This window comes from Apis mellifera, linkage group LG1 (assembly GCF_003254395.2).
Source record: "Apis mellifera strain DH4 linkage group LG1, Amel_HAv3.1, whole genome shotgun sequence".
Taxonomy (NCBI): Eukaryota; Metazoa; Arthropoda; class Insecta; order Hymenoptera; family Apidae; genus Apis; species Apis mellifera.
This window is the reverse complement of record NC_037638.1, coordinates 17,883,676-17,903,805: the sequence shown is the minus strand read 5'-3', so window position 1 is coordinate 17,903,805 and position 20,130 is coordinate 17,883,676. Positions and strand designations below refer to the sequence as shown.

The window sequence follows — 20,130 nt, the reverse complement described above, 5'->3', positions numbered from 1 at the left end:
AATAAAATACAATATAATATATAATTATTGGGTAAAGTTATTTAAATACAATCATTAGATTATCATTTTTATTAGACATACATCACTCTTTCACATGAATTTTGTGATTTACAAGTATTTTAATCTTTCAGTTGTTAATTTTACATTGAAATTTAATGTTTACATTGGATTTAGTGTTACAATATTTGTTTCTGTACAATACAGAGTTTAATAACATATAAACCATGTTTTCCTAAAATATAGGGAATATAATACTCATATACGCAAACAACTTAAATCACGTTTTGATTAATCGAATATTATTATAAAAAAGATTGTTATCAGAATGTGTATAGCTGATATATTCAAAATGTTGCAGATATCGGTAACAAGAACTGTTAACAATTTCATTGATGTGTTACTATACAACATTTCGAGAGTATACATTCTATACTTTTGTTATTTACATTTCATAACGATCTGTAAATTTCACGAACCTTATCTTCAAACAATCGACGCATTCATTCTTAATCTTCACATGAATTCACTTAAAACATACGATTTATAATAAACTATATACAAATATCATTTTCATTTTTTCATAGAAATTTATCCACAAAATATGCACGATAAATAATACATTTTGTACAATGAAGGATGTATCGTTAATAAAACAAAAAAGGGGGAGGCGGGGGGAAGGCTTTAAAGATTGTATTAGACAAAAAAAAAGGCATCCAAAGTCAACAACACAAAAATATTTTTGCACGATTAAAGCTAAAATAAATAGTATATAATTTATATGAAATGATGGCCGTTATAAATGATTTAGATCAGTTTTATCAATGGAAAGTGTTGATGACACGAGAAATCAAATACTGGAGGTTCTTTAGAATCCTTTTTATGTCCATCTGCAAGTAACTTTAGAACCACAAAATTTGTCTTTGCCACTTTTAACAGATCATTAATCTGCAAATCAAAGCAACAAATAATAAATAAAACAAGTTAAATAAAAATATAAAAAAATTGGAAACTATTTACCTCATTTACAGTACTAGCATTTGGTGGATAAAGAGACAACGCTCGTTCCAACATATTTCTGGCTTGATGAAAATGACGACAACCGGCTAAGTACAGCATTTCACTAGTAACCTTTTCCTAGGAAAATAGAAGTTAAGAAAAGAAATTCTAAGTTAAAAAAAAAATATAAAAAGGATCATTATACTCACGTTTCTTTTATGCATTTGTGCATTTGTCATATCTAAGAATTCTTGATAATGTACTGGAGGTGGCGTCAATAAGGAAGAAAAAGGTAATAACCTATGTTCATATCGAACTCGTTCTGAATCAAATGGCGACTCGGGAAGAGGTATTTTACCATCCATTCGAAAACCAACTAAAGCCTATAAAGTAAATTTTATAGATTGAATTAAATTATACAGTAAATACGGTAATAATATTTTAAAAACAAACATATATTTACTTTATAATATCCTCCACATATATTTTGCATAGCTTGATACATCAATATCTCTAAGTTATATGGTCTCGATGTCGATTTTTTCTTTTTGTTTTTTGCACTTTTTTTACCACCTCTGCCTTTGTGCGCATCATTATGTACATCCTGTTCCATTAAGAATGTATTGGCCCTTGTGATAGCAGATACAAGCCATCCATAAAGAAATTCATATAGATACCAAAATATATAATGATATTCATGTACTGAATATAATTCCAATTCAAAACCACTTAACAAATACATGACCATAACTCGTAATGTATGATACAAAATCCACGTTCCAAAACAGGCTAAATGTGATCTAGGTGTATCACTTTTCCATGACAAAGTGTGTAGAAATCCATCAACTCTTTCAGCCTATTAAAATTTAGAAATTATAATAAAAAATATCTTAAATATTATATAACATAAATTCATTCTTCTTTCTTACTTCATCTTGCAATATTGCAAAATCATCCAATAAATGTGCTAATTTATCTCTTTGTCTTGCCCTATTATGACCAGTAAGTTGCAATAAACTGCCAAAAAGGCCTACACAATGAGACATAAAACTATCGACATATTCTTTTGCTTGATGATTTTGAAGTAGTGTACTCTTTGGCATTAGTACTGGAGGAGCTATAAAACTTCGTGCTGCATCTTTCAAAACATCAGCAAAATTTTGCACACCAAATACCCGATTTGTTGTAGGCAAATAAACTATTTGTAGCATTGATCTGGATAATATACAGGGACTTTGTCGTGAAAATTCTAAAAAAAAGTCCTAAAAAAAAATCAGTGTACTTGGAATTTATGCCAAAAATTTCTAATGAACTATAAATCTTTTCTTACCAAAGCTGCATGAAAACCATTCTGATTAGTGATCATAGTAACTGTTCGAAACCTATTTAATAATTCATCCAAATATTTTAATGCTTCTAATCTTGGTTTTATTTTTGTATATCTTGGAAATGTTGGCGGTAATAATCTTTGATTTACCATAGGATCAAATCCCATAATATTTGGATAATTTGCTACAATTTTTACATAACATGTAATTTATATATATATATATATATTCAGATAAACTATGAACTTTGAAACTTACATATTTCATCAGCTTTTTCTCCACTGGTTACTGTTTTAATCATAATTTGAATCATATAAGAACATCTTGATAACAATGTATGACAATCATTTAGATTTTGTTGCAACTGTTCCTTTTTCCCCATTAATGATAAAATCTGATAAAATAATTTAGTAAATCTAATTCTGGCATATAGTGCTAATCTATCACTATACTGAAAAAAATAATATTTTTTAAACAATCATTTATATTTTTAATCATTCCAAAGAATTAAATATGTTTTGAAATATACACTTACTTCTTTCTCGGATATTACATGAATTGGTTTTATTCTACTTTTCCTAGGTAATTCATCTTCTACTTCTCTGAGCATAGATATGATTTTTTGTTCTGTAATATCTTGTTGTAATCTATAACCATAAGTAACACTCTGGAAATCTTCTTCTTCAAAAACTAATGCTTTATTAATGCAATCTTTAATTATTTCAATTATTTTATATACAGCATAACAAAAAGTTTTCAAAGGTTTATCCACTATTTGACTTGGTTGATGAAGGTATAGATTTGTGAAAACTGTTTGAGCCAAACTATGGCCTTCAAGCCAAGACACTATACACGCATAAGTTGAATCTATTATTCCTATAACTTCTGATGGTGTTAAATTGTCCAATTTCAATGCACCAGAATCAACGGCTTGTGTAAAAGTACAAGGTTTGCTGTTGCCTCTATTGCATAGCATGCCAACATCCATTTTTGGATCCATCATTTCAATTGCAGACATGGCCTCAAATAATCCAAATAACTCATCACGTAACAGTTCACCCAATTCCAACTCTATAATAATAAAAAAAAAATATTTTGTATTATATAAAATATTATTTGTTAATTTATATTATTAATAAGTATAAATAAAAATCTTAATGAGTAATAATATTTAAATGCCAACATTTTATTAAATAAAATTATAATATTTGTACAAAATAAATGTATAAATTAAAACTAAATCGTTTTGATGAATATGAAAATGATAAAATAAAGAAATATATAAAGAAAGGAAACGAAATAAAAATTATAAAGCAAGTATTTATAATTTATAAAGAAAATAAGTTTCTAAATAAGCACCTGTAATGGCATCGAAAAATTCTTGGGTAATATCCACCCAATTGTAAGTAACTTGATCGAATCTGCAATGTAAATAGATGTAAAAATTAAAAAATATCGCAAGAATCATAAATAATGTTATGCGCTAGGTTATTTTTCTTTAGCCTAATTATAATCATAATATTTATTTTTCAATATTTTCATATAATCTTATATCAACTGTAGATAATTTTTTCATTACAATTAATATATTTTAACTTACTGTGATTCTTTATCTTCGCCCATATCAACCGAATTCTGTTCTTCCACCATAGTCGCCATTCTTACAGATTGACCTGTCACATTTAACAGCACTGCCAACAATATAAAAATACGTTATTCTCCTATCAAAAGATAACTTCGATTAGCTTCTTAAAAATTATATATTTACATAGCTTTCTTTATTATTCAAGTGTAAAATCATATATATACATATATATTATTCTTTTATTTATTAAATAAAATATATTTACAAAAATGTATATATAAAATAAAAACAAAATTTGATTATTATATTATTGTATAAATAAAATAGTTTTAAGAACACATTTATATTCAAACTTATTTTGAATGTATATATTTTCGGTTGTTCAAAAGAAAATCCAAAGAATTGAATATGTAATGTTAATGTAATGTTTTTAAACATTTCTCTTATATTTACTTTAAAAAATTTGTATTTCAAATGGCAGATAAGGTACGTGAAAATAAAATTTCACTGTATTTTTATAAAAATATTTGTTTACAATTTCAAAATTTATATGAGTATTAATGTATCATTTTCAGGAACTTTTAGACGAATTGAAAGTACTTCGACAAATGCAACTTGAATTGCAACAACTTTATACTTTGTTACGATTAATGAGAGTTGATTTAGAAAAAATTATAAACAACTTCACTTCGTTAAGTGATAAATAATTTTTATATTTCATATTTTCAATATTATTCATAATTTACTTATTTATAATATTAATACGTTTATTAATATTTTGGAGAAATATATAAATAATATTTCTTCTAAATGAATATATAAAAATATTTTGAATATACATATATGAATATATTGAATATACATATCTCTATTTTAATAAATTTGCAAAATGGAAAAAGATGAGCCAATGGAAGTATTATCTTTAAATTCTTCATCATCTTTACGAAGAAAATCTTTTCAAGTACATAATGAATTATCCCTTAATTTGCCAGAAAATAATGATGAGGCTGAAAAATTGGCTAGACGTCTTGAAATAAATGCTTCTACAACATCAACAGAAAATATAAATACAAGTAATAAACGAAAGTCTTTGGGACTTGGTTTTATAGCTCAAATGTCATCAGTTCAAGTAAAAAATCATATAAGTGAATGTATAAAACTTAGTACTGAAAATAAAATTAATATAAAAAATGCATTTAGCCTTGAAATGATTAACTTTATGTCTTATATGATAAAAAAAGAAGATGACAATATGTCTAATCTACAAACAGCGAGTACATCTTTAGATGTAAGCACAAAAATCTATGGGTTTCGTGTAGATGGTATTCATACAGAAATCATGAAGATGCTAGGAGCATCAGATAAACAAGATAATTCAATTGATAATACGAATGAATATTTAAGTAATGAGCAAGAAAATCAAATAAATAATTTCCAAAGACAAAAAAAAAGAACAAAAAAAAAAAACAGACAGATTTTTAGTACAGCAGATAGTTTAAAAGGAACTGTAGAAATTATGAAACCTTCATTGTGGATGATGGAAGATAAAGATTTACAAACTACAGATGGATTATATCAAGTAATATTGTCAAATCATGCAAATTCAAAATATTATTTACATTTATACAATGATGTTATTGTGGATATTGTAGAACATGAAACAAGTACTGAAAACACAAAAATAGCTATTTCAAAGATAGAAGATTTTTCTAACTTAGAAATATGTCCACCTCTGACTAATTTTAAATTTCAGAATGATAATGATGAAGAAGAAAATGAAAATGAAAATGAAAATGAAAATACAAATGAAATTAATGAAAATCAATTTCAATTTAATTTAAATGCTTCTGTACAATCTGATGATGAAATAATCCATGATAATATAAATTATTTAGATATTCAAGATGGAATGGAAAATACAAACATATGTACTGAGATACAAAAACCAGTGGAAAAAATTGTAGACTTATGTAAAGTTTTATCTAATATTAGTACAAATAAAACATCCGAATATTCTTTTCTTCAGAAAAGTTCTAATTTACATTGGGCTGGTCCTTCTCATTGGAGAATGAGTAATTTCACAAAATATTCTAAAGAAGGAAAAATTATAGCAGCCTGTGCACAAGAGCCAGTTAAAAAAAGAAAAGAAATAGAGATATGCTATGATGATAATATTAAAAAATCAGTAATAGCAAAATTTGTAATAAGTAAAGCTATAAAATTTGATAGTAACAAATTAGATTGGTCAGAAGGAAGACTAACATTGCCACGAGATATGCATTATAATATTGCAAATGCAGTTAAATTATATCTACATAAATTAATACATATAAATATTAAAAATAAGGATGATTTAAATGTAACTCATATATCTGATATAGAGAATTATAATTATGATAATGAAAATGATATGTCAAATTATTGTCCTTATGTTCTTAAAAATGATTATGAAATAAATGAAGACAATAATAAAAATGAACATAATCATGAAATTGAAAACGATGAAGTTGAAACACAAATGGCTTTTGCTGGAGATAATTTAGTAGCTGCTCCTAAATTAACAAATAAAATATCTATTGCATATAGTATATTTGCCAAAAGAATAGATATGAGACAATTAAAAAAATCTATTTGGAAAAGTCTAACTGTGACTAATAATAAAGAAAATAGAGAAAATCAAGAAGAAGATAAAATTAAAGGAAATAAATCTTTTAGTGAAATTTATAAAACATTACCTAATATATTAACAAAAACTAATATAGAAGCTTTAAGTTTTCCTATTTCTTTTGTATCCTTGTTACATTTAGCAAATGAAAAGACATTAAAAATACAATCTCTCCCAGATATGTCTGACCTTCTTATAGAAACAAATTAATTTTATACATGTAAATAAGTCTTTTTTACGTATTCAAGAATTTTATTAATTTCTATTTTTTCTTATATGCTTTCTGTCATTATTTTTCGTTAATACTATAAGATACGATATGTAATATGCATCGAAATTTTTATATTTGTAACTATAATTTTTATGAAAATTGAAATCTTAAATAAGTAATAAATATAAAAATTATTGAAAAATCTAAATCAATTCATTTGAAGAATCAATAATGAAAAATAAAACAAGATAAAATTATATTTTTAGCATATAGATTTATAAACCATTTGATTTGTATAAAATCGCTCGATTGTTTTTTATACATTTTAATCGATCAATATTTTCAAGTCAGTAACCTATTCTTCGAATTTTCTTCATTCCCGCATCCTACTATTTTGAAAGTAATAAAAAATTATCGTCAATGATTCATATAAGACAAATATTTAAATATGATTGGAACACAACAATATCTTTTGAAATCTCTCAAGAAATGTATTTTACATCGTTTTTATCGAAATATTTCAAACATGCCGATTGACGATGAAAAAGCAAAATGTGTAAAGGATAAAGGAAATGAGCAAAAATCGAAAGAAGAAATGAATGTTAACATTAAAACTCAATTCAAAGATTATGATTCCTTTCTACCAGATCACAAAGGTGATATAAAAGTTTGTATGATAGGAGGCAGCGAATCATTGATGTATGCGGCTCTTCTTTTGAAACAATTTCGTCTTATAAAACAGATACATGTGGTAGACACAAAAAATTCACTTTCTAATGCAATTTTAGATATTAATCACATTGATACGTCAACTCGTATAAAATGCTTTAAGAGAAAACATTTGAAACAAGCTCTTAAAGAAGTATATCTTTATCATTCTATTTTTATAACATAATGTTTCGAAAATCATAATCATTTAAACAATTATAAATGAATAATGAACAATGTTGTATTGTTGATATGATATTATTACCATTAAGATTAAAATTCATAGAATTCGATATTATTTCCAGATAAACATTATTGCATTAATGGATGAGATAAATCCCAATATAAATTTAAATCTCACTTCTCAATTTGAGGCTGTCTCCCCATATGTATGTGAAATGGCTGAACAAATGGCACAATTTAATTCAGAATCTTTGGTAGCTGTTTTCGTTCGACCAGTTACAGCTACGCTTCCTACAGTATCAGAAATTTATAAACTTGCTGGATGGTGGGATCCGGATAGAATTATTGGTTCTACAGCGCTTGATCGTATGCGAATGGAAGCATTAACCGCGAATCTTTTGGATTTAAATCCTGCCTTTTTATCGGTCCCATTGGTTGGTGGTGCAGATTTAAATACTATTGTTCCTCTTTTATCATGTGCTACTCCAATCAATCGGTTTACTAATGTATGAAAGTATAGTCATCTACCATTGTATTAAAAAAAATTTTTACTTTATTTTTTAATATGAATATTAAAAATTCATGTAGGCACAACAAGATATGTTGTTACAATCATTACGTAGTGCGGACAAAGAAATGGCAAATATTGAATTGAAAAGTCCAACATTATCTGATGGAGCAGCAGCTGCCAAATTAATTCTAGCTCTTGCTGGAGGACTTAGTGGTTTTAAAAATATTACTTCTTCTGCTTATGTACGATCAAATGTTTTGCCAGTTTGTCGATATTTTACGAGTGAATTGCAATTCGGTCCAGGCGGTATACAAAAAAATTTTGGATTGCCGAAAATGTCATCTACGGAAATAATGCTTGTCGAACAGGCAATTCCTTGTATTAATAAATGTATTGGAATGGCAACAAAAGCAGTTCATTATAATAGACATATCACATTGAAAACTGTATAAATTAATTTTTTCAAAGAAGAAATCATTTTGTACATAAAATACATTATTTAATAAAAATTTTATTGTTAGGTATAAATTATCTTCTTTAATATGAATGATTTAATAAATAAATAAATAGTTTAAATATTAATTATAATATTTTATATTTAATAAAAATAATATAAATATATATATATTCGATATTATAACAATTTTATTTATATATTTTTTTTTTAAATTATTTTAGGCTATTTTAAAGATAATAAGTGATATAAAAATTATGTTTATAAATAAATTCTAAATAAAATTACCATTAATATTTATTTTATTTATCTATATTTCTTTCTTATTCGTGCGTGAAACGGATATTTCTCGTTTAAAATATATTCAATAACTTATACATAAGACATATATGTAGTTCGTATAAACCTCAGTTTGATTTGGAGTTTCAAACTGAACGGTATTTCGACTAGTTAATGCTTGTTGGCATGAATACGAACTATGGATGCAAAAATATAACACAGTATAAGTAAAATATTTGAATCGAAGATAATATTTTTACGATCAATTGGTTTATTCGTTTTAAAGTGAAAAAAAAGAATTATTGACATCTGTTGATTCATAACATTCATTATTTTTATATATATATTTCGTGCGTGAAAATAAAATATTCATTTTTTCTAAAAATGATGACAAATCACACAGTGTTGCCGTTCAAAGAATGTTTATAAATGATTCGATCTATAAATATCAAAACAAAACGCAGAGGGATTTAAATTTGGGTCGAGTGCACATAGATCGCCCGGCTAGACTATTTTAAAATTGCGTGAATCTTTTATTTTGACATTTTATGTTTAAACAGTTTTATATTCGATAACTAAAAAATTTGTCTCTTTGTGGAACAATTTGTTAAAATTTTAATATCATGGGAATCATATTATCAAGATTTCGTGTAAGTATGTTAACATTAGTTATCAGTATGTTAACATTAATACAATGTAATATTAATATTATTCAATTAAGGTTAACAATCTATCATATTATACTTTTTTTTTGTTGTATAATTAAGAATATTTAAATTAATATACTATTTTATTTAAAAAATACAAAATTTTTTAAACAGAATGCATTAAAATTTTTTTTTATAATTAAATATAATTAAATTAAACATATTATATTAGTTATTAAATTTTCGAGGTTAGATAAGAAAATTTTATTAAATATTAATATTTTTATAATTTTTTATAACATATTATATTATATAAATAGCATAAATTTTATAACTTTTCAATTTAAGTAATCTTCAATTTTTATAGGTTTATAACCTAAAAAAAAAAATTCAATAAAAGTTATAATACTGAATATCATCAATTATTTGATCTATAATTTATTCAGCAGAATTGTCATGCAATACAAAATTACCATTCAATGACATTATGTTTAATTTATTTAATTGTTTTAAATTCTGAATTAAAACACATTATGTCTAGATATTTATATAATGATGTTAAAAAAAATGTTATAAATTTATTGTATACTTATACAATATGATAAAAATTAATAATATATATGTAATAGCAAAAATAATAATTTAATATGCTATACATGCAACTTCCTATAAACTTTCATATTATTATTCTATCAACATACTTACTTTATAATTCTGAATTCATTTGAATTTAATATTTGAATTACATTTTAATTTAATATATATTTGCATGTTAATAAATGCATATAGAGTCAATATTATGTAAATATATATATATATATACACACATTTATTTATTTATTTTTTTATTTTTTTATTTTTCAGAGAAAGAAAACAACAATTGAAATTTTAGAAGATCTTGATGCGGTAAAATATTTATATGTTTTTTTTTAAATTTATATTAATGATTTCAAAATGATAACAAATATTTTTGTTTAACAGAAAATTAAAGAAATAGAAAAATATGGACATAGTACGGAACAAAAACACAAGAAAATTGTTGGAACTCTAATATTATATAGTGTGATACTTTATATTATAACAGCATTCATTTTTTATTTTTATTTTTTCCCTGCATCACTATATGATCAAATATTCTATATCATTCCACTTTTAATATTTCCAATTCTGTAAGTCTCCATTTTATTATATATTACGTTATATTTATTTTCTTTAAAAAATTATTCAAAAATTATTCATATATATTTATTATTATAGAATATTACTTACAAAAAAGATGGTAACATGGTACTATAAACGTAAAATTTCTGAAAATGAAGAGAAATTAAGTACTATGCAATTAGAAAAAAAGAAAATTTTAGATGAAGTTACAGAAACTGAAACATATAAAAAAGCTAAAGAAATTTTATTAAAGTTTGCTCCAGATCAATTATCTCCTGTAAATATATAAAAGAAATATTTAAATTTTTTTTTTTATCTTTCAATTATTTCTATAGATACATATCATATTTATAATAACATTTTTTTATTAATATATTAGTATATTAATAAGCTACTTAATAAATTAAAAAAAACAAAAAATAAAATATTTGGTAAAAAAAACTTTTATTATAGCCAACTTATAAAGTACCATCACGAACAGAAACACCTCAACAATCTAGTTCTCCACACAATATAATATCTCCAGTATCTCTTTCTGGAGAGTTGAGAAGACGTGTAATAACAAGCCAAAATCAACCATTAAATCTACAAAGTGGTACACCTGCTAACACTGGCCTTGTCCCAGTTGGCATAACTCCCACTCAAAATCCATCAAATGCCTCCTTTCAAAGTGGTATTAAACCAGTTAATACTCCAATTAGAGGTTATCGTTAGTATTTTTAAAATTAAAATTATTAATTTATATTTTTTTATTTAATATATATATATATATTATTTTCTTTTACTCTTAATTTATTAAAAACAATTTTTTGGTAATAAAAAATATGATAAAGAGAGAGAAAGAGAATAATTTATGATATATATAATATATATTAAGAAATTATATTAAGAAATTAAAAAGTATATTATTATATAATAGGAATTCCTTTGCCACGTCCAATATTACCTCGGCACAGAACTCACTTGGATCGATTAATTGATTATATTGTTGGAGATGGTCCATCTAATCGATATGCATTAATTTGTCGAAATTGTGATTCCCACAATGGAATGGCTCTCAAGGAGGAATTTGAATATTTTGGTAAACATTTGTCACATAATCTGCCAAAAAGAGTTAAGTATGAAGAAATAAGTAAAATATTAAATATTCAAAATATATGTATTTTTATTTTGTAGGATTCAGATGTTGTTATTGCAACTTTTGGAATCCTGCAAGAAAACAGAAACCATCTATTCCAAAACCAGAATGTAATGTGGGTTTTAGTAGTCCATCTTCAACTACTTCTGAACAATTATCAAATAATGCTAATGTAGAACAGATAAAACTTACGCGGACGGAATCAATTCCATCAGATTCAGGTTTGAATATTTAAAAAAAAAAAAAAAAAAAAAAAAAAAAAAACATAATTTGAACTTAAGAAAAAAATTATCAATTGAAAATAATTTTTAGATTCAGATATCGAAGTAGTTGAACGACCAATGGAAGCATTGGAAGAGGCTGAACATATTACTGAATTAAATAAAAAATCATATGGTAAGAAAAACGTTTCTTAATCTGTAATATTCTTTTATTATTATAAATATATAATTATTATCATAGATGAGCGAAATGAACCAGAAAAACTTGAAACAAAAGAAGAACAAAATTATGAAGAAAGCGTTGAAAAAATGGATTTTGACGAATCTTCGTCTTAACAAAATATATTTTGAAATTATTTGCATCATGAAATCTTATCAAATGTACTACAATTGGCGTTGTAGTATACATATAATTATATAGGTATATTGAAAATGTAAATACTATATTACTTACAAACAAATTTATGAAAATAAAGAAAATCATATTTGACAATAGGTAGTAATATAGTATTTACAAAAGTTACATAAATACTATATTCTCGTATTTGAATGAAAAATCATTCCAAATTATTCTTGTCTATTTCTTGTTGAAATTTTATAAAACTATAAAACATAACTATAAAAAACATAACTATAAAATGAAGCAAAATAATCACAAGTACTTAGGAAAGATATTGTTATGTCAATATCTTTAATTTTCTTAAAAAGTTTTTGCTTCATCTATCATTGCAAAATTATGAAATTTCATAATATATTGAAAAATGTTTAGAAACCATTTATTCTTTTAAAGATTTTAAATTATCTTTAATATTATATATATACAAAAATGCCCACGTTGAAAATTGTAGTCAATAATACATTTTATGCAAGACTGCTTATCTCATCAATAGTGGACATTAGTATTTATATTAGAAAATATCATCTCCCCCTCTCCCCTTTTTTTACAATAAAGTATAACATATATTTTAAAATTTTACATATTATATATATATATATATATATATATATATATATATATATATATAATATAACACATACATACATCACATACACACATGTATATATATTATGGGAGGTATGGATTTTTTTTTATATCCATGATCTAAAATGTAAGAAATGAAAATGAGAAAGGAAAAAGTATTTATTTTTTTCACTAAATTTTTTCCTAGTAAAATTTTTTAGTTTATTAAATAATTTTGTAATACATTTTTAGTGTCTTACTAACATTTATCAAGAATATAGTTCAAGTTACATTATATGAAGAAAGATCTGTTTTGTGAAACGTACATAATTCTTATTCAAACAATAATTACATAAATAATAAAAACTTTAAAAATGATTTCTATTTATTTCAACTAGTTATTAAAAATTTTTATTTACAATTGTACTTAAAAATTAATTTATTTAATTTTATTGTATTTAATATAAAATAAATTTCATTAAAAATTTATATTAATATGACAAGAAAATGTTTGGATAATTGTTAAAAGAAATATACTTTTCAATAAAAATATACGTAAAAATTTTCATTAATTTTTTTTTTTAATATATCTTATAATTTTTAAACATATTTCAACTATTTAATAAATGAATTTTATAAAATAACAATATTTTTTCCCTCGGTTTACGTAGCCAATTGCGGATACTGATTTAAGAAACTGTTTGCTTGCGCTTTGTGTTCTTAAAAATACAAAATTGTACTCATTCACGCACATGTGTGAATTGGTCTCAGTTTACATGGTAAAAATAGTGCTCGGTCGTGGACGGATTATCATTCGAGGTAAATCTAACGATTTTTTCGGCATCGTTCAGTAATGATACTAAAAAAGCGTGAATATATAGAGACAAGTAACAAACATATCTTTTTGTGCAAATCATCTTGCGTGTAATGATTTATTATTAACAATGAATGTGCGAGATATTTATGCTTCAACGATTTTTATACATGAAATTCATGTGCTTAATAATAATATAAAACATTGTATAAGAATGTAAAAAGAATGAAAAACATCACTTACAATTAACGCAACATAGTTTGTCGTATAATTAAATATAAATAACAAAGGGAATTGTCGATTGTATTCTTGCAAGTATTTTTCGATTACTTTAGTGGGCGCCATAATAATCCATTTGTCTGATACAATCATTATGTGATGAGTGTTTATTCTTTGTTTAATTATTATATATATTATTTTTATTATTATTATATATATATATATATATATATATATATATTGTATTAGACAAAAATATATATATATAATACTCTATATATAATAACGTTTTTCTTATTGATCAATTTCATAATTATTTTATCCCCATTTATAAAATGCATATTCATTGAAAATCATAGTACGATCAAGAGTATATTAGGTGGGGCAGCTTCGTTAACCTGATATAGAACACGTGCAATTAATTTTTATACAATGATTGTTTTAATTTATGAATTATATTAAAATACAAACTTATTAACATTATTGAAAATTATATTCTTTGTAAAAGCAAGAAATATTAATTATTTTATAATTTATATATTATAAATTATTTCTATTTTAATATATGATAAATACAAATTGATATAATTATTCATTACAGATCAAGAAATATGCCAGAATTAACTGAACTTGATAAAGCTGCAAGCTCTGAACCTACTAAGGTTGAAGCTGCAGCAACTGGATCTGGAACTGATACAGATTCAGATGATACTATTCCAGAATTGGATGATGCAGGTGCTGGTGGTACAGTTGGTTTCCCAGGAACAACTGTCACTGGTCTTCCTATTGATATGGTTTCCAAAGCAAAACAAAGTCGAGGAGAGAAAAAGGCTAGGAAGCTTATGAGCAAATTAGGATTAAAACCTGTATGTGAAATAGATTTAATACATTTTTACAATAATAATAAATTAATTATTTAATTATTTTGTGCAGGTTCAAGGAGTTAACAGAGTGACTATTCGTAAATCAAAAAATATTCTTTTTGTAATTAATAAACCTGATGTGTTGAAAAATCCAGCTTCAGATACTTATATAGTATTTGGCGAAGCTAAGGTAACAAATATTGAAAATTTAAATTAAAGTAATACATTAAGAATAATGTTTAAAAAATATGATGATATGTTTAGAGTTTCGCATAGTTAAGCTGAACAATTGATGAAAAATTCCTTGGCAGACTGATGTTTTTAATAATTCTACATTGTTTTAATATATATTTTATAATTTTTTGTTTATTAGATTTATTTATTCATTTTGTAGATTGAAGATCTCAGTCAACAAGCTCAAGTTGCAGCAGCTGAGAAGTTCAAAGAACCACCAGTTATTCCAGCAACTGAAGCTGGTGGTAGTACAACAGTAAGATATATTTGATTGCAATAGATAATGTAATAATAATAATATCTTATAATTTTATACTTATTGTATAATTTTTTATTTTGAAAGGTTGTTGCACCAATACAAGAGGAATCAGAAGAGGAAGTTGATGAAACGGGTGTTGAAGAAAAAGATATTGATTTAGTAATGTGTCAAGCCAATGTGTCTCGAGGGAAAGCTATTAAAGCTCTTAAAAATAATCAGAATGATATTGTCAATGCTATTATGGTAAGATTTTAAACATATATATAAAATTATTATATAATGATTTAAATGATTTTGCATTTATTTTTCGAATTAAAATATTGAAAATCTTAGCAAATTAATTCTTTATATAATAAAAATAGTTTTATGTTTGGAAAATTAAAGAAATTACTTTTTGTTTTTTCAGGAGTTGACAATGTGATGAAGCTATTTAAGAATAGGTTGTGCTACATCATAGCTCGCACTGCGACATCATTTTATTTTATCATCTGCGTCATCGAGAATAACTTCATCTTTTTTTGTCTCATTTTATTAAAAGAATTAAACTCAAATATTGAGAGGCCAGAGTTCGCATGGAGACCATGATGCTTGTCTCAAAAAATCTACATGTATATAAATAATTCATATGAGAAAAAAATAAATACACTAAGGATACTATTTGCGTGTTATTGTGGATAAATTCATTATAAAGTTTATAAATTTCAAATTAGTTTCATTAGTATAACATAATACTAAAATTAATATGCAAGATAATATTGCGTATAAATATTGATTAATTATTATGCAATAGTACAGATGAGTTCAATCATATTATTGAAGTTGCTAAAATCAGAAATATTATAAAATCATTTTTTTGTACATTCTTAAACATCTACATACTTTTGCCATAAATATAGAAGTACAGAATAGATAACATGTAATTATTTTCTTATCCCATATTAATTTTACAATTTTAGTATCATTCTTAACATTATCCATTTAGCATAATATAAAAAATAATTAATTGAAAATGAAAGCATGATTCGTAAACATAGACAAAGAAAACAAATAAGGGAAAAAGAATAATATAAAAATTCATATTTGATATTTAAAAAATGGTACTGATAATCAATTCTTATTTCATCTCTGTTTTTATCTAATATTTCTTTATTTTTATTATGTGTTTCATTTGCAATACTCTTCACATTAATTTTATACCTATTTATCTTGTTATTTATTTTTTTCATCTTTCTAAAATTATGCTCCAAATACACAAAATTCTAACTAAAATTGAACAAAAATTATCAACTAAAATTTCGATTTTATATTAAAAAAATATAATTAATCACGTGAAACATTTCGAAAACATTCAGGATTGAGAAATATTTCGGAAAAACATTGATTCTGTAGGAAAATAAAATCAGAGGAGATAGTATGTAAAATAATTCGAAAAATTAAGAATTCAATAAATATATATATATATATAAAATATTATAAATAATTTTACTAGCAAAAATTTTGAATTTGCAATAAATATTAAACAATAAATAAATAAAGAAAAAATAAATAATAATAAAGAATAAATAATAAACAGATGGAATTTTCCAAAAAATAAAAAGATTCTGACTAAAAATTTTGACTTTATATTATAAAAACAATATACAATTCTAGATAAAGAGATAGAAAACTTTATAGAATAGTTTATATATAAGTTTACATATTTGATTAAAATTTCTATTTTCTGAATAAATTTAATCAATTTGACTTTATGGGAAATCTAAATCTAAATGAAAGAGAAGAATTGAATATAATGATCGATTAAAATGATAAGTATATTAAAAGAAATGTTTAAAAATTAATCAAAATGATAATTCCTGTAAAGAGATAAGTATACAAAAAATAAATACATGAAATTCTACAAAATTCACGCATGTTCTACATCCTTTAAAATTATTTTTTCCTTATACAAAATCGTAAAATACAGTCGAAAATTTTTGTTCATGGCACAAAGTTTTGAGTTATGAAAATCTTGGAACAATTTTACATACTACTTCTTTTACAATTATATTGCTCTGTTATCAAAATCGTAAATTCGGGCAAAAATTTTATTGTCTGAAATTTCGATTATGGATTATGAGAATATAAAATGTAAAAAGATAGTGTATAAAATTATTCTCAGAATTTTAACACTTAAAATTTTCGGATAGCCAGCAAGCTTTTTCGATCAATTTTGCGATTTTTGATCAGGAAAATATAATTCTCAAAGATATAGTAATTAAAATTTTCCGGAAAATTGAAACTGTTTAATTTAAATTCTGATTCTTTATTTGGAGAATATGAGAAGATGTGAGAAGATGTTTATATATTTTTCTTGAATTTTTTTTCAATTTTTGAATTTTTATTTGTTAACAGTAACATTTTTTTTTAGAAATTATTATTGAAATTTTAATTGTAACAAAAAATATAATTAATTAATTGGAGAACATCTTATACATCTTCACAAACTTAAAAAAATAATCAAGAAATATTTGACTTTTTAATAAAGAAGTCAAAATGTAAAAGGTAAGTAAAACACTATTTTCATTTAATTAATCTAGAATTAAGTAAACTGTTGCAAAAAATAACAAAAAAAAAACCTACATATATCTAGGTCCAGAAAATATGGTACACTCATAAAGGTAAGTATAAAAATATAGAAAGGATTATGGCCTGACACCTCCAATAAAATTATATTCCCTTAATAAATCGTAAAACATAATCGAAAATTTCTGCCAATGGCACAAAATTATGAATTGGGGAAATCTTGGAAAAATTATTCGTGCTATCTCCTTTATGATTATATTCTCCTATCACAAAATCGAAATATTTGGCAATATTTTTGCTGAAATTTCGACATTGCATTAGGAGAATATAAAACATAAAGAGATAAAACGGCAAATTATTCCAAGAATTCCAAGATTCAAAATTTTCGGATAGCCAGCCAGGATTTTTGTCCGATTTTCCGATTTCTGATTTGGGGAATATAATTCAAGAGGCGAAGAAAGGCGAAAATTAAAAAAAAAAATAAATGAATAATTGGGCAAAATTTTCGCTTATTAAAAAAACAACATGATATATAAAAATATGGCAATAAAAATTCCGAGACAGAGGCGCAGGTTTCTAAGTTTCTCGCCCAAATTTCCGACTTTTGAACAGGAGAATATGATATGTAAAGAGGTGGCACGAAAAATTCCGAGACAGAGGCAAAGATTTCTAAGTTTCTCGCCCAAATTTCCGACTTTTGAACAGGAGAATATGATATGTAAAGAGGTGGCACGAAAAATTCCGAGACAGAGGCGCAGGTTTCTAAGTTTCTCGCCCAAATTTCCGACTTTTGAACAGGAGAATATGATATGTAAAGAGGTGGCACGAAAAATTCCGAGACAGAGGCAAAGATTTCTAAGTTTCTCGCCCAAATTTCCGACTTTTGAACAGGAGAATATGATATGTAAAGAGGTGGCACGAAAAATTCCGAGACAGAGGCAAAGATTTCTAAGTTTCTCGCCCAAATTTCCGACTTTTGAACAGGAGAATATGATATGTAAAGAGGTGGCACGAAAAATTCCGAGACAGAGGCAAAGATTTCTAAGTTTCTCGCCCAAATTTCCGACTTTTGAACAGGAGAATATGATATGTAAAGAGGTGGCACGAAAAATTCCGAGACAGAGGCGCAGGTTTCTAAGTTTCTCGCCCAAATTTCCGACTTTTGAACAGGAGAATATGATATGTAAAGAGGTGGCCCGAAAAATTCCGAGACAGAGGCGCAGGTTTCTAAGTTTCTCGCCCAAATTTCCGACTTTTGAACAGGAGAATATGATATGTAAAGAGGTGGCACGAAAAATTCCGAGACAGAGGCGCAGGTTTCTAAGTTTCTCGCCCAAATTTCCGACTTTTGAACAGGAGAATATGATATGTAAAGAGGTGGCACGAAAAATTCCGAGACAGAGGCAAAGATTTCTAAGTTTCTCGCCCAAATTTCCGACTTTTGAACAGGAGAATATGATATGTAAAGAGGTGGCACGAAAAATTCCGAGACAGAGGCGCAGGTTTCTAAGTTTCTCGCCCAAATTTCCGACTTTTGAACAGGAGAATATGATATGTAAAGAGGTGGCACGAAAAATTCCGAGACAGAGGCGCAGGTTTCTAAGTTTCTCGCCCAAATTTCCGACTTTTGAACAGGAGAATATGATATGTAAAGAGGTGGCACGAAAAATTCCGAGACAGAGGCGCAGGTTTCTAAGTTTCTCGCCCAAATTTCCGACTTTTGAACAGGAGAATATGATATGTAAAGAGGTGGCACGAAAAATTCCGAGACAGAGGCAAAGATTTCTAAGTTTCTCGCCCAAATTTCCGACTTTTGAACAGGAGAATATGATATGTAAAGAGGTGGCACGAAAAATTCCGAGACAGAGGCGCAGGTTTCTAAGTTTCTCGCCCAAATTTCCGACTTTTGAACAGGAGAATATGACATGTAAAGAGGTGACACGAAAAATTCCGAGACAGAGGCGCAGGCTTCTAAGTTTCTCGCCCAAATTTCCGACTTTTGAACAGGAGAATATGATATGTAAAGAAGTGGCACGAAAAATTCCGAGACAGAGGCGCAGATTTCTAAGTTTCTCGCCCAAATTTCCGACTTTTGAACAGGAGAATATGATATGTAAAGAAGTGGCACGAA

At 25.4% G+C, this 20,130-nt stretch overlaps 5 protein-coding genes across 11 annotated transcripts; 4 read left to right on the top strand and 1 right to left on the bottom strand.

Annotated features, from left to right (window-relative positions):
- Positions 1-53: 53 nt before the first annotated feature.
- On the bottom strand, positions 54-7,980 carry LOC725320 (N-alpha-acetyltransferase 35, NatC auxiliary subunit). Of its 3 annotated transcripts, none has more exons than XM_001121180.4 (11): positions 7,855-7,980; positions 3,925-4,015; positions 3,684-3,745; positions 2,860-3,395; positions 2,583-2,775; positions 2,327-2,508; positions 1,926-2,258; positions 1,460-1,852; positions 1,206-1,379; positions 1,018-1,134; positions 54-945 (listed from the first exon to the last, which is right to left on the bottom strand). In XM_001121180.4, coding segments are annotated over exons 1-11 (2,223 nt in total). In that variant the 5' UTR covers positions 7,856-7,980; the 3' UTR covers positions 54-804. The 3 variants fall into 3 exon arrangements, with proteins under 3 accessions (XP_001121180.1, XP_006571158.1, XP_006571159.1); XM_006571095.3 differs by having other exon boundaries at positions 7,759-7,889; XM_006571096.3 differs by having other exon boundaries at positions 1,018-1,128; positions 7,759-7,889.
- LOC107963961 (condensin complex subunit 2-like) lies at positions 4,256-6,981 on the top strand. Its single transcript, XM_016917335.2, has 2 exons — positions 4,256-4,395; positions 4,485-6,981. Exon 2 carries the CDS (start codon positions 4,799-4,801, stop codon positions 6,782-6,784), a length of 1,986 nt encoding a protein of 661 aa, XP_016772824.1. The 5' UTR covers positions 4,256-4,395; positions 4,485-4,798; the 3' UTR covers positions 6,785-6,981.
- Positions 7,155-8,705, top strand: LOC725281 (probable malate dehydrogenase, mitochondrial). Its single transcript, XM_016917341.2, has 3 exons — positions 7,155-7,647; positions 7,799-8,182; positions 8,265-8,705. Exons 1-3 carry the CDS (start codon positions 7,234-7,236, stop codon positions 8,637-8,639), a joined length of 1,173 nt encoding a protein of 390 aa, XP_016772830.1. The 5' UTR covers positions 7,155-7,233; the 3' UTR covers positions 8,640-8,705.
- Positions 8,706-9,050: 345 nt separating this feature from the next.
- On the top strand, positions 9,051-12,660 carry LOC410702 (endoplasmic reticulum junction formation protein lunapark-B). Of its 2 annotated transcripts, none has more exons than XR_412124.3 (9): positions 9,051-9,570; positions 10,432-10,473; positions 10,549-10,736; positions 10,825-11,005; positions 11,182-11,437; positions 11,648-11,841; positions 11,905-12,087; positions 12,179-12,262; positions 12,329-12,358. XR_412124.3 is itself a non-coding variant. In XM_394179.7 (9 exons), exons 1-9 carry the CDS (start codon positions 9,544-9,546, stop codon positions 12,421-12,423), a joined length of 1,218 nt encoding a protein of 405 aa, XP_394179.4. In that variant the 5' UTR covers positions 9,053-9,543; the 3' UTR covers positions 12,424-12,660. The 2 variants fall into 2 exon arrangements, 1 of the variants encoding a protein (XP_394179.4); XM_394179.7 differs by having other exon boundaries at positions 9,053-9,570; positions 11,648-11,809; positions 12,329-12,660.
- Positions 12,661-13,733: 1,073 nt separating this feature from the next.
- LOC551157 (nascent polypeptide-associated complex subunit alpha) lies at positions 13,734-16,094 on the top strand. Of its 4 annotated transcripts, none has more exons than XM_006571091.3 (6): positions 13,734-13,867; positions 14,683-14,947; positions 15,015-15,134; positions 15,339-15,434; positions 15,522-15,680; positions 15,844-16,094. In XM_006571091.3, the coding sequence occupies exons 2-6, from the start codon at positions 14,693-14,695 to the stop codon at positions 15,856-15,858; spliced, it is 645 nt and encodes a 214-aa protein (XP_006571154.1). In that variant the 5' UTR covers positions 13,734-13,867; positions 14,683-14,692; the 3' UTR covers positions 15,859-16,094. The 4 variants fall into 4 exon arrangements, with proteins under 4 accessions (XP_006571154.1, XP_016772832.1, XP_006571155.1 ...); XM_016917343.2 differs by lacking the exon at positions 13,734-13,867 and adding an exon at positions 13,869-13,972; XM_006571092.2 differs by lacking the exon at positions 13,734-13,867 and adding an exon at positions 13,893-14,173.
- The last annotated feature ends 4,036 nt before the right edge of the window (positions 16,095-20,130 follow it).